The sequence below is a fragment of the Bombina bombina genome, chromosome 3 (genome assembly GCF_027579735.1).
Source record: "Bombina bombina isolate aBomBom1 chromosome 3, aBomBom1.pri, whole genome shotgun sequence".
In the NCBI taxonomy this organism is placed as follows: Eukaryota; Metazoa; Chordata; class Amphibia; order Anura; family Bombinatoridae; genus Bombina; species Bombina bombina.
Window position 1 is genome coordinate 991914271 of NC_069501.1, and position 15000 is coordinate 991929270.

The following is a 15000-nucleotide window of genomic DNA, read 5'->3' on the forward strand; positions in this document are numbered from 1 at the left end:
ATAATGGAAGCTACCTTTGAGACGAGACCTTCTTGTTCAAGGTCCGTTCGAACATCCGAATCTGGTCTCACTCCAACTGACTGCTTGGAGATTGAACGCTTGATCTTATCAAAGCGAGGGTTCTCAGATTCTGTCATTGATACTCTTGTTCAGGCCAGAAAGCCTGTAACTAGAAAAATTTACCACAAAATATGGAAAAACTATATATCTGTTGGTGTGAATCTAAAGGATTCCCTTGGGACAAGGTAAAAATTCCTAAGATTCTATCCTTTCTTCAAGAAGGTTTGGAGAAAGGATTATCTGCAAGTTCCTTGAAGGGACAGATTTCTGCCTTGTCTGTGTTACTTCACAAAAAGCTGGCAGCTGTGCCAGATGTTCAAGCCTTTGTTCAGGCTCTGGTTAGAATCAAGCCTGTTTACAAACCTTTGACTCCTCCTTGGAGTCTCAATTTAGTTCTTTCAGTTCTTCAGGGGGTTCCGTTTGAACCCTTACATTCCGTTGATATTAAGTTATTATCTTGGAAAGTTTTGTTTTTGGTTGCAATTTCTTCTGCTAGAAGAGTTTCAGAATTATCTGCTCTGCAGTGTTCTCCTCCTTATCTGGTGTTCCATGCAGATAAGGTGGTTTTACGTACTAAACCTGGTTTTCTTCCGAAAGTTGTTTCTAACAAAAACATTAACCAGGAGATAGTCGTGCCTTCTTTGTGTCCGAATCCAGTTTCAAAGAAGGAACGTTTGTTGCACAATTTGGATGTTGTTCGTGCTCTAAAATTCTATTTAGATGCTACAAAGGATTTTAGACAAACATCTTCCTTGTTTGTTGTTTATTCTGGTAAAAGGAGAGGTCAAAAAGCAACTTCTACCTCTCTCTCTTTTTGGATTAAAAGCATCATCAGATTGGCTTATGAGACTGCCGGACGGCAGCCTCCTGAAAGAATCACAGCTCATTCCACTAGGGCTGTGGCTTCCACATGGGCCTTCAAGAACGAGGCTTCTGTTGATCAGATATGTAAGGCAGCGACTTGGTCTTCACTGCACACTTTTACTAAATTTTACAAGTTTGATACTTTTGCTTCTTCTGAGGCTATTTTTGGGAGAAAGGTTTTGCAAGCCGTGGTGCCTTCCATCTAGGTGACCTGATTTGCTCCCTCCCTTCATCCGTGTCCTAAAGCTTTGGTATTGGTTCCCACAAGTAAGGATGACGCCGTGGACCGGACACACCTATGTTGGAGAAAACAGAATTTATGTTTACCTGATAAATTACTTTCTCCAACGGTGTGTCCGGTCCACGGCCCGCCCTGGTTTTTTAATCAGGTCTGATAATTTATTTTCTTTAACTACAGTCACCACGGTATCATATGGTTTCTCCTATGCAAATATTCCTCCTTTACGTCGGTCGAATGACTGGGGAAGGCGGAGCCTAGGAGGGATCATGTGGCTCTTTGCCATTTCCTGTTGGGGAAGAGAATATCCCACAAGTAAGGATGACGCCGTGGACCGGACACACCGTTGGAGAAAGTAATTTATCAGGTAAACATAAATTCTATTTTTGTTTTTTTAATAAACTTTGTTAGAGACCCGGTGAGTGCTTATATATATATATATATATATATATATATATATATATATATATATATATATATATATATATATATATATATATATATATATATATATATATATATATATATATATATATATATATATATATTATTATTTTTTCATGTAATTGGCAAGAGTCCATGAGCTAGTGACGTATGGGATATACATTCCTACCAGGAGGGGCAAAGTTTCCCAAACCTCAAAATGCCTATAAATTCACCCCCCCCACCACACCCACAATTCAGTTTTACAAACTTTGCCTCCCATGGAGGTGGTGAAGTAAGTTTGTGCTATATTTCTACGTTGATATGCGCTTCGCAGCAGGCTGAAGCCCGGTTTTCCTCTCAGAGTGCAGTGAATGTCAGAGGGATGTGAAGAGAGTATTGCCTATTTGAATACCATGGTCTTCCTCTAGGGGATCTATTTCATACGTTCTCTTTCTCCAACATAGGTGTGTCCGGTCCAAGGCGTCATCCTTACTTGTGGGATATTCTCTTCCCCAACGGGAAATGGCAAAGAGCCCAGCAAAGCTGGTCACATGATCCCTCCTAGGCTCCGCCTACCCCAGTCATTCTCTTTGCCGTTGCACAGGCAACATCTCCACGGAGATGGTTAAGAGTTTTTTGGTGTTTAAATGTAGTTTTTATTCTTCAATCAAGAGTTTATTTTAAAATAGTGCTGGTATGTACTATTTACTCTGAAACAGAAAAGAGATGAAGATTTCTGTTTGTAAGAGGAAGATGATTTTAGCAACCGTTACTAAAATCGATGGCTGTTTCCACACAGGACTGTTGAGATGAATTAACTTCAGTTGGGGGAAACAGTGGGCAGACTTTGCTGCTTGAGGTATGACACATTTCTAACAAGACTTGGTAATGCTGGAAGCTGTCATTTTCCCTATGGGAACCGGTAAGCCATTTTCTTAGTTTAGTATAAGAATAAAGGGCTTCACAAGGGCTTTAAAGACTAGTAGACATTTTTCTGGGCTAAAACGATTACTTTATAAGTATATTTAGTGGATTATAACTATAAATAGTTCTTTTAATCTTGGGGATGTATTAAAAAAACGGCAGGCACTGTATTGGACACCTTTTTCACTGGGGGCCTTTTCTAGTCATAGGCAGAGCCTCATTTTCGCGCCACTAATGCGCAGTTGTTTTTGGAAAGCAAGGCATGCAGATGCATGTGTGAGGAGCTAAGAACCACTGAAAAAGCTTATTGAAGGCATCATTTGGTATCGTATTCCCCTCTGGGCTTGGTTGGGTCTCAGCAAAGCAGATACCAGGGACTGTATAGGGGTTAAATGTAAAAACGGCTCCGGTTCCGTTATTTTAAGAGTTAAAGCTTTCAAATTTGGTGTGCAATACTTTTAAGGCTTTAAGACACTGTGGTGAAATTTTGGTGAATTTTGAACAATTCCTTCATACTTTTTCACATATTCAGTAATAAAGTGTGTTCAGTTTAAAATTTAAAGTGACAGTAACGGTTTTATTTTAAAACGTTTTTTGTGCTTTGTTATCAAGTTTATGCCTGTTAACATGTCTGAACCATCAGATAGACGATGTTCTGTATGTTTGAAAGCCAAGGTTCCTCCCCATTTAAATATATGTGATGAATGTGACATAGTGTCCAAACAAAGTAGGGACAATGATGCCACTGATAATGATGTTGCTCAAGCGAGGGGAGTAAGCATGGTACTGCATCATCCCCTTCTGTGTCTACACCAGTCTTGCCCACACAAGAGGCCCCTAGTACATCTAGTGCGCCAATCCTTCTTACTATGCAACAATTAACGGCTGTAATGGATAATTCTATTAAAAACATTTTGTCCAAAATGCCCACTTATCAGAGAAAGCGCGATTGCTCTGTTTTAGATACTGAAGAGCATGAGGACGCTGATGATAATGGTTCTGACATACCCTCACACCAATCTGAAGGGGCCAGGAGGGAGGTTTTGTCTGAGGGAGAAATTTCAGATTCAGGAAAAATTTCTCAACAAGCTGAACCTGATGTTATTACTTTTAAATTTAAATTAGAACATCTCCGCGCTCTGCTTAAGGAGGTGTTATCTACTCTGGATGATTGTGACAATTTGGTCATTCCAGAGAAATTATGTAAGATGGACAAGTTCCTAGAGGTCCCGGTGCCCCCCGATGCTTTTCCTATACCCAAGCGGGTGGCGGACATTGTAAATAAGGAATGGGAAAGGCCCGGCATACCTTTTGTTCCTCCCCCTATATTTAAGAAATTATTTCCTATGGTCGACCCCAGAAAGGACTTATGGCAGACGGTCCTCAAGGTCGAGGGGGCGGTTTCTACTCTAAACAAACGCACTACTATCCCTATAGAAGATAGTTGTGCTTTCAAAGATCCTATGGATAAAAAATTAGAGGGTTTGCTTAAAAAGATGTTTGTTCAGCAAGGTTACCTTCTACAACCAATTTCATGCATTGTTCCTGTCACTATACAGCGTGTTTCTGGTTCGAAGAACTAGAAAAGTCGCTCAATAAAGAATCTTCGTATGAGGAGGTTATGGACAGAGTTCAAGCACTTAAATTGGCTAACTCTTTTATCTTAGACGCCACTTTGCAATTAGCTAGATTAGCGGCGAAAAATTCAGGTTTTGCTATTGTGGCGCGCAGAGCGCTTTGGCTAAAGTCTTGGTCAGCGGATGTGTCCTCCAAGAACAAATTGCTTAACATCCCTTTCAAGGGTAAAACGCTGTTTGGCCCTGACTTGAAAGAGATTATTTCAGACATCACTGGGGGAAAGGGCCACGCCCTTCCTCAGGATAGGTCTTTTAAGGCTAAAAATAAGCCAAATTTTCGTCCCTTTCGCAGAAACGGACCAGCCTCAAATTCTACACCCTCTAAGCAAGAGGGTAATAGTTCTCAAACCAAACCAGCCTGGAGACCGATGCAAGGCTGGAACAAGGGTAAGCAGGCCAAGAAACCTGCCACTGCTACTAAAACAGCATGAAGTGTTGGCCCCCGATCCGGGACCGGATCTGGTGGGGGGCAGACTCTCTCTCTTTGCTCAGGCTTGGGCAAGAGATGTTCAGGATCCTTGGGCGCTAGAAATAGTTTCTCAAGGTTATCTCCTGGAATTCAAGGAACTACCCCCAAGGGGGAGGTTCCACAGGTCTCAATTGTCTTCAAACCAAATAAAAAGACAGGCATTCTTACATTGTATAGAAGACCTGTTAAGAATGGGAGTGATTCATCCTGTTCCATTAGGAGAACAAGGGATGGGGTTTTACTCCAATCTGTTCATAGTTCCCAAAAAAGAAGGAACATTCAGACCAATTTTAGATCTCAAGATTCTAAACAAATTTCTCAGGGTTCCATCGTTCAAAATGGAAACCATTCGAACAATTCTTCCTACCATCCAGGAAGGTCAATGCATGACTACAGTGGATTTAAAGGATGCGTATCTACATATTCCTATCCACAAGGAACATCATCGGTTCCTAAGGTTCGCCTTTCTGGACAAGCATTACCAGTTTGTGGCACTTCCATTCGGATTAGCCACTGCTCCAAGGATTTTCACAAAGGTACTAGGGTCCCTTCTAGCGGTGCTAAGACCAAGGGGCATTGCAGTAGTACCTTACTTGGACGACATACTGATTCAAGCGTCGTCTCTGTCAAAAGCAAAGGCTCATACGGACATTGTCCTAGCCTTTCTCAGATCTCACGGGTGGAAAGCGAACATAGAAAAAAGTTCTCTGTCCCCGTCAACAAGAGTTCCCTTCTTGGGAACAATAATAGACTTCTTAGAAATGAAGATTTTTCTGACAGAGGCCAGAAAATCAAAACTTCTAAGCTCTTGTCAAGTACTTCATTCTGTTCTTCTTCCTTCCATAGCGCAGTGCATGGAAGTAATAGGTTTGATGGTTGCGGCAATGGACATAGTTCCTTTTGCACGAATTCATCTAAGACCATTACAACTGTGCATGCTCAGACAGTGGAATGGGGATTATACAGACTTGTCTCCGACGATCCAAGTAGATCAAAGAACCAGAGATTCACTCCGTTGGTGGCTGAACCTGGACAACCTGTCACAGGGAATGAGCTTCCGCAGACCAGAGTGGGTCATTGTCACGACCGACGCCAGTCTGGTGGGCTGGGGCGCGGTCTGGGAACCCCTGAAAGCTCAGGGTCTATGGTCTCAGGAAGAATCTCTTCTCCCGATAAACATTTTGGAACTGAGAGCGATATTCAATGCTCTCAAAGCTTGGCCTCAACTAGCAAAGGCCAAATTCATAAGGTTTCAATCAGACAACATGACGACTGTTGCATATATCAACCATCAGGGGGGAACAAGGAGTTCCCTGGCGATGGAGGAGGTGACCAAAATAATTCAATGGGCGGAGAATCACTCCTGCCACTTGTCTGCAATCCACATCCCAGGAGTGGAAAATTGGGAAGCGGATTTTCTGAGTCGTCAGACTTTCCATCCGGGGGAGTGGGAACTCCATCCGGAAATCTTTGCCCAAATTACTCAATTGTGGGGCATTCCAGACATGGACCTGATGGCGTCTCGTCAGAACTTCAAGGTTCCTTGCTACGGGTCCAGATCCAGGGATCCCAAGGCGACTCTAGTAGATGCACTGATAGCACCTTGGACCTTCAACCTAGCTTATGTATTCCCACCGTTTCCTCTCATTCCCAGGCTGGTAGCCAGGATCAATCAGGAGAGGGCTTCGGTGATCTTGATAGCTCCTGCGTGGCCACGCAGAACTTGGTATGCAGACCTGGTGAATATGTCATCGGCTCCACCATGGAAGCTACCTTTGAGACAGGACCTTCTTGTTCAAGGTCCATTCGAACATCCGAATCTGGCTTCACTCCAACTGACTGCTTGGAGATTGAACGCTTGATTTTATCAAAGCGTGGGTTTTCAGATTCTGTCATTGATACTCTTATCCAGGCTAGAAAGCCTGTAACTAGGAAAATTTACCATAAAATATGGAAAAAATATATCTGTTGGTGTGAATCTAAAGGATTCCCATGGAACAAGATAAAAATTCCTTAGATTCTATCCTTTCTACAAGAGGGTTTGGAGAAAGGATTATCTGCAAGTTCTTTGAAGGGACAGATTTCTGCTTTATCTGTTTTACTTCACAAAAAGCTGGCGGCTGTGCCAGATGTTCAAGCTTTTGTTCAGGCTCTGGTTAGAATCAAGCCTGTTTACAAACCTTTGACTCCTCCTTGGAGTCTCAATTTAGTTCTTTCAGTTCTTCAAGGGGTTCCGTTTGAACCCTTACATTCCGTAGATATTAAGTTACCATCTTGGAAAGTTTTGTTTTTGGTTGCAATTTCTTCCATGCAGATAAGGTGGTTTTGCGTACTAAACCTGGTTTTCTTCCGAAAGTTGTTTCTAACAAAAACATTAACCAGGAGATAGTTGTGCCTTCTTTGTGTCCGAATCCAGTTTCAAAGAAGGAACGTTTGTTACACAATTTGGATGTAGTTCGTGCTCTAAAATTCTATTTAGAGGCTTCAAAGGATTTCAGACAAACATCTTCTTTGTTTGTTGTTTATTCTGGTAAAAGGAGAGGTCAAAAAGCAACTTCTACCTCTCTCTCTTTTTGGCTTAAAAGCATCATCCGATTGGCTTATGAGACTGCCGGACGGCAGCCTCCTTAAAGAATCACAGCTCACTCCACTAGGGCTGTGGCTTCCACATGGGCCTTCAAGAACGAGGCTTCTGTTGATCAGATATGTAAGGCAGCGACTTGGTCTTCACTGCACACTTTTACCAAATTTTACAAATTTGATACTTTTGCTTCTTCTGAGGCTATTTTTGGGAGAAAGGTTTTGCAAGCCGTGGTGCCTTCCATCTAGGTGACCTGATTTGCTCCCTCCCATCATCAGTGTCCTAAAGCTTTGGTATTGGTTCCCACAAGTAAGGATGACGCCGTGGACCGGACACACCTATGTTGGAGAAAACAGAATTTATGCTTACCTGATAAATTACTTTCTCCAAAGGTGTGTCCGGTCCACGGCCCGCCCTGGTTTTTTTAATCAGGTCTGATGAATTATTTTCTCTAACTAGTCACCACGGTATCATATGATTTCTCCTATGCATATTCCTCCTTTAAGTCGGTCGAATGACTGGGGTAGGCTGAGCCTAGGAGGGATCATGTGACCAGCTTTGCTGGGCTCTTTGCCATTTCCTGTTGGGGAAGAGAATATCCCACAAGTAAGGATGACGCCGTGGACCGGACACACCGTTGGAGAAAGTAATTTATCAGGTAAGCATAAATTCTGTTTTTATCGGTCGTAGAGATTTCTTCTCCTACCTCCCTTTTCAGATCGACGATATACTCTTATATACCATTACCTCTACTGATTCTCGTTTCAGTACTGGTTTGGCTATCTACTTTATGTAGACGAGTGTCTTAGGGTAAGTAAGTCTTATTTTATTCATGACACTCTAAGCTATGGTTGGGCACTTTATATGTAAAGTTCTTAATATATGTGTTAAACTTATATTTGCCATGATTCAGGATAATCAGTGTTCCTTCTTTCAGACTGTCAGTTTCTTTTTTTGGGAAAATGCATATGAATTATATTTTTTCTTACCTTAAAATTTTCAATTGACTTTTTTTTCTAAATTGCGGGCTGTTAGGCTCGCGGGTGCAGAAAATGCTTCAATTTATTGCGTCATTCTTGGCGCAAAACTTTTTTGGCGCAAAAATGTCGTCATTTCCGGGGTCATAAGTTTTCATGTGATTGCGTCATTTTTTGACGTATGTGTGTTGCGGACGTTTTTGGCGCCAAAAAATATGGGCGTTATTCTTGGCGCCAAAAAATGTGGGCGTTATACTTGGTGCCAAAAATGTGGGTGTCATACTAGGCGCCAGTTTTTTTCACATTATTTCAGTCTCACTTTTTAGTTGCTTCTGGTTTCTAGAGGCTTGTTTTGTTTTGCATTCTTTCCCATTCCTGAAACTGCCATTTAAGGAATTTGATAATTTTGCTTTATATGTTGTTTTTTCTATTACATATTGCAAGCTGTCACTACCTGACCCTGGATCAGAATCTACTTCTGGAAAGACGCTGCCTGATGTCGGTTCTACCAAAGCTAAGTGCATTTGTTGTAAACTTTTGGTAACTGTACCTCCAGCTGTAGTTTGTGTTAGTTGTCATGATAAACTATCAAACGCTGATAATATTTCCATTAGTAATAATCCATTACCTGTTGTTCCTTCAACATCTAATGTTCAGGATGTTCCTGTTAATGTAAAATAATTTTTCTAATTCTATTCGGAAGGATCTGTCTGTTATTCCTCCTTCTAGTAAACGTAAGAGGTCTTTTAAAACTTCTCATATTTCAGATGAATTTTTAAATGACCGCCATCATTCTGACTTATCTATTTCTGATGAGGATCTATCTGGTTCAGAAGATTCTGCCTCAGATATTGACACTGATAAATCTTCATATTTGTTTAAAATGGAGTTTATTCGTTCTTTACTTAAAGAAGTGTTGATTGCATTAGATATGGAGGAGTCTAGTCCTCTTGATATTAAAACTAATAAGCGTTTAAATTCAGTTTTTAAACCTCATGTAGTTATTCCAGAAGTTTTTCCAGTTCCTGATGCTATTTCAGAAGTAATTTCTAGGGAATGGAATAGTCTGGGTACTTCATTTACTCCTTCTCCAAGGTTTAAGAAATTGTACCCTTTGCCATCTGATAGATTAGAGTTTTGGGAGAAAATCCCCAAAGTTGATAGGGCTATCTCTACTCTTGCTAAACGTACTACTATTCCTACGGCAGATAGTACTTCTTTTAAGGATCCTTTAGATAGGAAGCTTGAATCCTTTCTAAGGAAGGCTTATTTATGTTCAGGTAATCTTCTCAGGCCTGCTATTTCTTTGGCTGATGTTGCTGCAGCTTCTACCTTCTGGTTGGAGGCTTTAGCGCAACAAGTGTCAGACCATAATGCTTATAGCATTGTTAAACTTCTTCAACATGCTAATAACTTTGTTTGTGATGCCATTTTTTATATCATTAGAATTGATGTCAGGTATATGTCTTTAGCTATTTTAGCTAGAAGAGCTTTATGGCTTAAGTCTTGGAATGCAGATATGACTTCTAAGTCAACGTTGGTTTCTCTTTCTTTCCAAGGTAATAAATTATTTGGTTCTCAGTTGGATTCAATAATTTCAACTGTTACTGGGGGAAGGGAGCTTTTTTGCCTCGGGACAAAAAGTCTAAAAGTAAATATAGGGCTGCTCGTCGTTTTCGTTCCTTTCGTCAGAATAAGGAACAAAAACCTGACCCTTCCCCTAAAGGAACAGTTTCCGTTTGGAAACCTTCTCCAGTCTGGAATAAATCCAAGCCTTTTAGAAAGTCAAAACCAGCTCCCAAATCCGCATGAAGGTGCGGCCCTCATTCCAGCACAGCTGGTAGGGGGCAGGTTACGATTTTTCAAAGATGTTTGGATCAATTCAAAGTCTTTGGATTCAGAACATTGTTTCACAAGGGTACAGAATAGGTTTCAAGGTAAGACCGCCTGTGAGAAGATTTTTTTCTCACGCATTCCAGTAAACCCAGTAAAGGCTCAAGCGTTTCTGAAATGTTTCAGACCTAGAGTCGGCTGGGGTAATTGTGCCAGTTCCAGTTCTGGAACCGGGTCTGGGGTTTTACTCAAATCTGTTCATTATACCAAAGAAGGAGAATTGCTTCAGACCAGTTCTGGATCTAAAAATATTGAATCGTTATGTAAGGATACCAACATTCAAAATGGTGACTATAAGGACTATTCTGCCTTTTGTTCAGCAAGGGCATTATATGTCTACAATAGACTTACAGGATGCATATCTTCATATTCCAATCCATCCAGATCACTATCAGTTTCTGAGATTATCTTTTCTAGACAAGCATTACCAGTTTGTTGCTCTTCCGTTTGGCCTAGCAACAGTTCCAAGGATCTTTTCAAAGGTTCTCGGTGCCCTTCTCTCTGTAATCAGAGAACAGGGTATTGCGGTATTTCCTTATTTGGACAATATCTTGGTACTCGCTCAGTCTTTACATTCTGCAGAATCTCATACAAATCAACTTGTGTTGTTTCTTCAAAGACATGGTTGAAGGATCAATTTACCAAAGAGTTCCTTGATTCCTCAGACAAGGGTAACCTTTTTGGGTTTCCAAATAGATTCAGTGTCCATGACTTTGTCTCTAACAGAAAAGAGACGTCTGAAATTGGTTTCAGCTTGTCGAAACCTTCAGTCTCAATCATTCCCTTCTGTAGCTTTGTGCATGGAAATTCTAGGTCTCATGACTGCTGCATCGGATGCGATCCCTTTTGCTCGTTTTCACATGAGACACCTCTTCAGCTTTGTATGCTGAACCAATTGTGCAGGGATTATACAAAGATATCACAATTAATATCCTTAAATCCCAATGTTCGATCTTCTCTGACTTGGTGGTTGGATCACCATCGTTTAATTCAAGGGGCCTCTTTTGTTCGTCCAACCTGGACTGTGATCTCAACAGATGCGAGTCTTTCAGGTTGGGGAGCTGTATGGGGATCTCTGACAGCGCAGGGGGTTTGGGAATCTCAGGAGGCGAGATTACCAATCAACATTTTTGAACTCCGTGAGATTTTCAGAGCTCTTCAGTTCTGGCCTCTTCTGAAGAGAGAATCGTTTATTTGTTTTCAGACAATGTCACAACCGTGGCGTATGTCAATCATCAAGGAGGGACTCACAGTCCTCAGGCTATGAAAGAAGTATCTCGGATACTTGTATGGGCGGAATCCAGCTCCTAATTTCTGCGGTTCACATCCCAGGTATAGACAATTGGGAAGCGGATTATCTCAGTCGCCAGACGTTACATCCGGGCAAATGGTCTCTTCACCCAGAGGTATTTCTTCAGATTGTTCAAATCTGGGGACTTCCAGAAATAGATCTGATGGCTTCTCATCTAAACAAGAAACTTCCCAGGTATCTGTCCAGATCCAGGGATCCTCAGGCGGAAGCAGTGGACGCGTTGTCACTTCCATGGAATTATCAACCTGCCTATATCTTTCCGCCTCTAGTTCTTCTTCCAAAAGTGATTTCCAAAATCCTAATGGAGCGTTCGTTTGTACTGCTGGTGGCTCCAGCATGGCCACACAGGTTTTGGTATGCAGATCTCGTTCAGATGGCCAGTTCCAACCTTGGACACTTCCGTTAAGGCCAGACCTTCTATCTTATGGCCCATTTTTCCATCAGGATCTCAAATCATTAAATTTGAAGGTATGGAGATTGAACGCTTAATACTTAGTCATAGAGGTTTCTCTGATTCAGTGATTGATTACTATGTTACAGGCTCGTAAATCTGTGTCTAGAAAGATTTATTACCTAGTTTGGAAGACTTACATTTCTTGGTGTTCTTCTCATAAATTCTCTTGGCATTCGTTTAGAATTCCTAGAATTTTACAGTTTCTTCAGGATGGTTTGGATAAGGGTTTGTCTGCAAGTTCCTTGAAAGGACAAATATCTGCTCTTTCTGTACTTTTCACAGAAAGATTGCTAAATATCCTGATATTCATTGTTTTGTACAGGCTTTGGTTCGTATTAAGCTTGTCATTAAGTCAATTTCTCCTCCTTGGAGTCTTAATTTGGTTCTGAGGGCTTTACAGGCTCCTATGCATTCTCTGGATATTAAATTACTTTCTTGGAAAGATTTATTCCTTTTAGCAATCTCTTCTGCTAGAAGAGTATCTGAGTTATCTGCTCTTTCTTGTGAATCTCCTTTTCTGATTTTTCATCAGGATAAGGCGGTGTTGCGGACTAAATTTAATTTTTTACCTAAAGTTGTGAATTCTAACAACATTAGTAGAGAAATTGTTATCCCTTCTTTGTGTCCTAATCCTAAGAATTCTCTGGAGAGATCTTTGCATTCTTTGGATGTAGTAAGAGCTTTGAAATATTATATGGAAGCTACCAAAGATTTCAGGAAGACTTCTAGTCTATTTGTTATCTTTTCTGGTTCTAGGAAAGGTTAGAAGGCTTCTGCCATTTCTTTGGCGTCTTGGTTAAAGTCTTTGATTCATCATGCTTATGTGGAGTCGGGTAAATCCCCGCCTCAAAGGATTACGGCTGATTCTACTAGGTCAGTTTCTTCTTCCTGGGCTTTTAAGAATGAAGCTTCTGTTGATCAGATTTGCAAAGTAGCAACTTGGTCTTCTTTGCATACTTTTACTAAATTCTACCATTTTGATGTTTTTTCTTCTTCTGAAGCAGTTTTTGGTAGAAAAATACTTCAGGCAGCTGTTTCAGTTTGATTCTTCTGCTTATAATTTCAGTTTTTTTCATTATAAGATTAAAACTTTTTGATTTGGGTTGTGGATTATTTTTTCAGCGGAATTGGCTGTCTTTATTTTATCCCTCCCTCTCTAGTGACTCTTGCGTGGAGTTCCACATCTTGGGTGTTGATATCCCATACATCACTAGCTCATGGACTCTTGCCAATTACATGAAAGAAAACATAATTTATGTAAGAACTTACCTGATAAATTCATTTCTTTCATATTGGCAAGAGTCCATGAGGCCCAACCTTTTTGTGGTGGTTATGATTTTTTTGTATAAAGCACAATTATTCCAATTCCTTGTTTGATGCTTTCGCTCCTTTCTTATCACCCCACTTCTTGGCTATTCGTTAAACTGAATTATGGGTGTGGTGAGGGGTGTATTTATAGGCATTTTGAGGTTTGGGAAACTTTGTCCCTCCTGGTAGGAATGTATATTCCATACGTCACTAGCTCATGGACTCTTGCCAATATGAAAGAAATGAATTTATCAGGTAAGTTCTTACATAAATTATGTATGTGTATATATATATATATATTTTTTTTTTTTTGCATCGATTATATATATATATATATATATATATATATATATGTGTGTGTGTGTATGTATATATGTATATATGTATATATATGTATATATATATATATATATATATATATATATATATATATATATATATATATATATATATATATATATATATTACATGTTATAACACAAGATCTCCACTATATTCTAATAAGCTATACAAATAATTGAAGATCATGCAATGGTCAGTCAATGAAAAATTGGTTTAGAAATAGTTTTTTTTATTTTATTTTTTTTTAAATTACAATTCATAAGACGTCATAAAAATCTTAAGGAAGGTGATCCAAAACATTCATACAAACAATTGATACAAAAAATAATTGATACGAAAATACTACCTAAAAGTTGATGCAAAACAGTTCATAGGAAATTTTTTAACTATATATATGTGTGTGTATGTATATATGTGTGTGTTACAGGTAAAATCCGAAATCCGGATGCCAAGGGAATTAAGAAAATTTGGTAATAGAAGTAAATTGAAAAGGTGTTTAGAAATGTATGGTCTATTTGAATCATTAAAAAGGTACATGAAACACAATTTGTTTTCTTTAAATAGATTTGGCTTTGCAGACATGTTCACTGTGGGCATATTTGTGGTAGTGTTTGGCACTGGCAAACTCTATACAAGAAAATGCAGGTTATAGATAAGTCTACAAGTATTAACAAACTAGGATAGACTTAACAATATTTGATGTGCATGAAAATAATATTGCATAAAAAGTGTGGAACTTGGTAAATGCAGTTTCTAAACTATAAAATATCACTCCAGGTGGTGGACTATCTTACACAGTATTCTGGCATTAAGCCTGGAGACCTGGATGCCAAGATCTCATCAAAGCATTTGACCACTCTTAAATCTACGTACCTCAAGTTGCGATTCCTCATCGATGTTGGTGTCAAGTTTGTGGGTCATGGGTTACAGAAGGATTTTCGAGTAATAAACCTGATGGTAGGATTTTTTTTTTATGCCAAGCTGGATGGATTCTTCTGAATTGTTATGGTGAAATGGTACTTATTTAACCTTTTTAATTTATCAGGTACCGAAGGATCAGGTGATTGACACGGTGTATCTGTTTCACATTCCACGCAAGAGAATGATCTCTCTGCGCTACCTGGCATGGTATTTTTTAGGTGAGTGTTTGTTTTATACATTAATGTTGTATATGCTTATTGCAGTCTGAGATTTTGAATCTGCTAGGGAGAAAATTGACTTGGGCCCAAAAGCTTACTGCTGTGTTTTCTGTTTTTTACTTTTTATATCTATATATAGATCTGAAGATCCAAGGCGAGACTCACGACAGTATAGAAGATGCTCGGACAGCACTGCAACTATATCGCAAGTACTTGGAGCTGAGTCGAAATGGGACTGAGCCAGAAAACTTTCGCAAAGTATTAAAGGGCCTTTATGAGAAGGGGCGTAAGATGGACTGGAAGGTTCCGGAGCCAGAGAATCAGAACAGCCCTAAAAGTAAAGCCAACGTGAATCTCCTTAACAATGACACAAGTG

At 39.9% G+C, this 15000-nt stretch overlaps 1 protein-coding gene across 1 annotated transcript in view; it reads left to right on the forward strand.

Moving 5' to 3' along the window:
• PAN2 (poly(A) specific ribonuclease subunit PAN2) overlaps window positions 1-15000 on the forward strand; it is a 616232-nt gene that overhangs the window by 562831 nt on the left and 38401 nt on the right. The window contains 3 exon segments of the mRNA XM_053705507.1: window positions 14263-14442; window positions 14531-14624; window positions 14764-14961. Coding sequence (XP_053561482.1) covers window positions 14263-14442; window positions 14531-14624; window positions 14764-14961 — 472 coding nt within the window.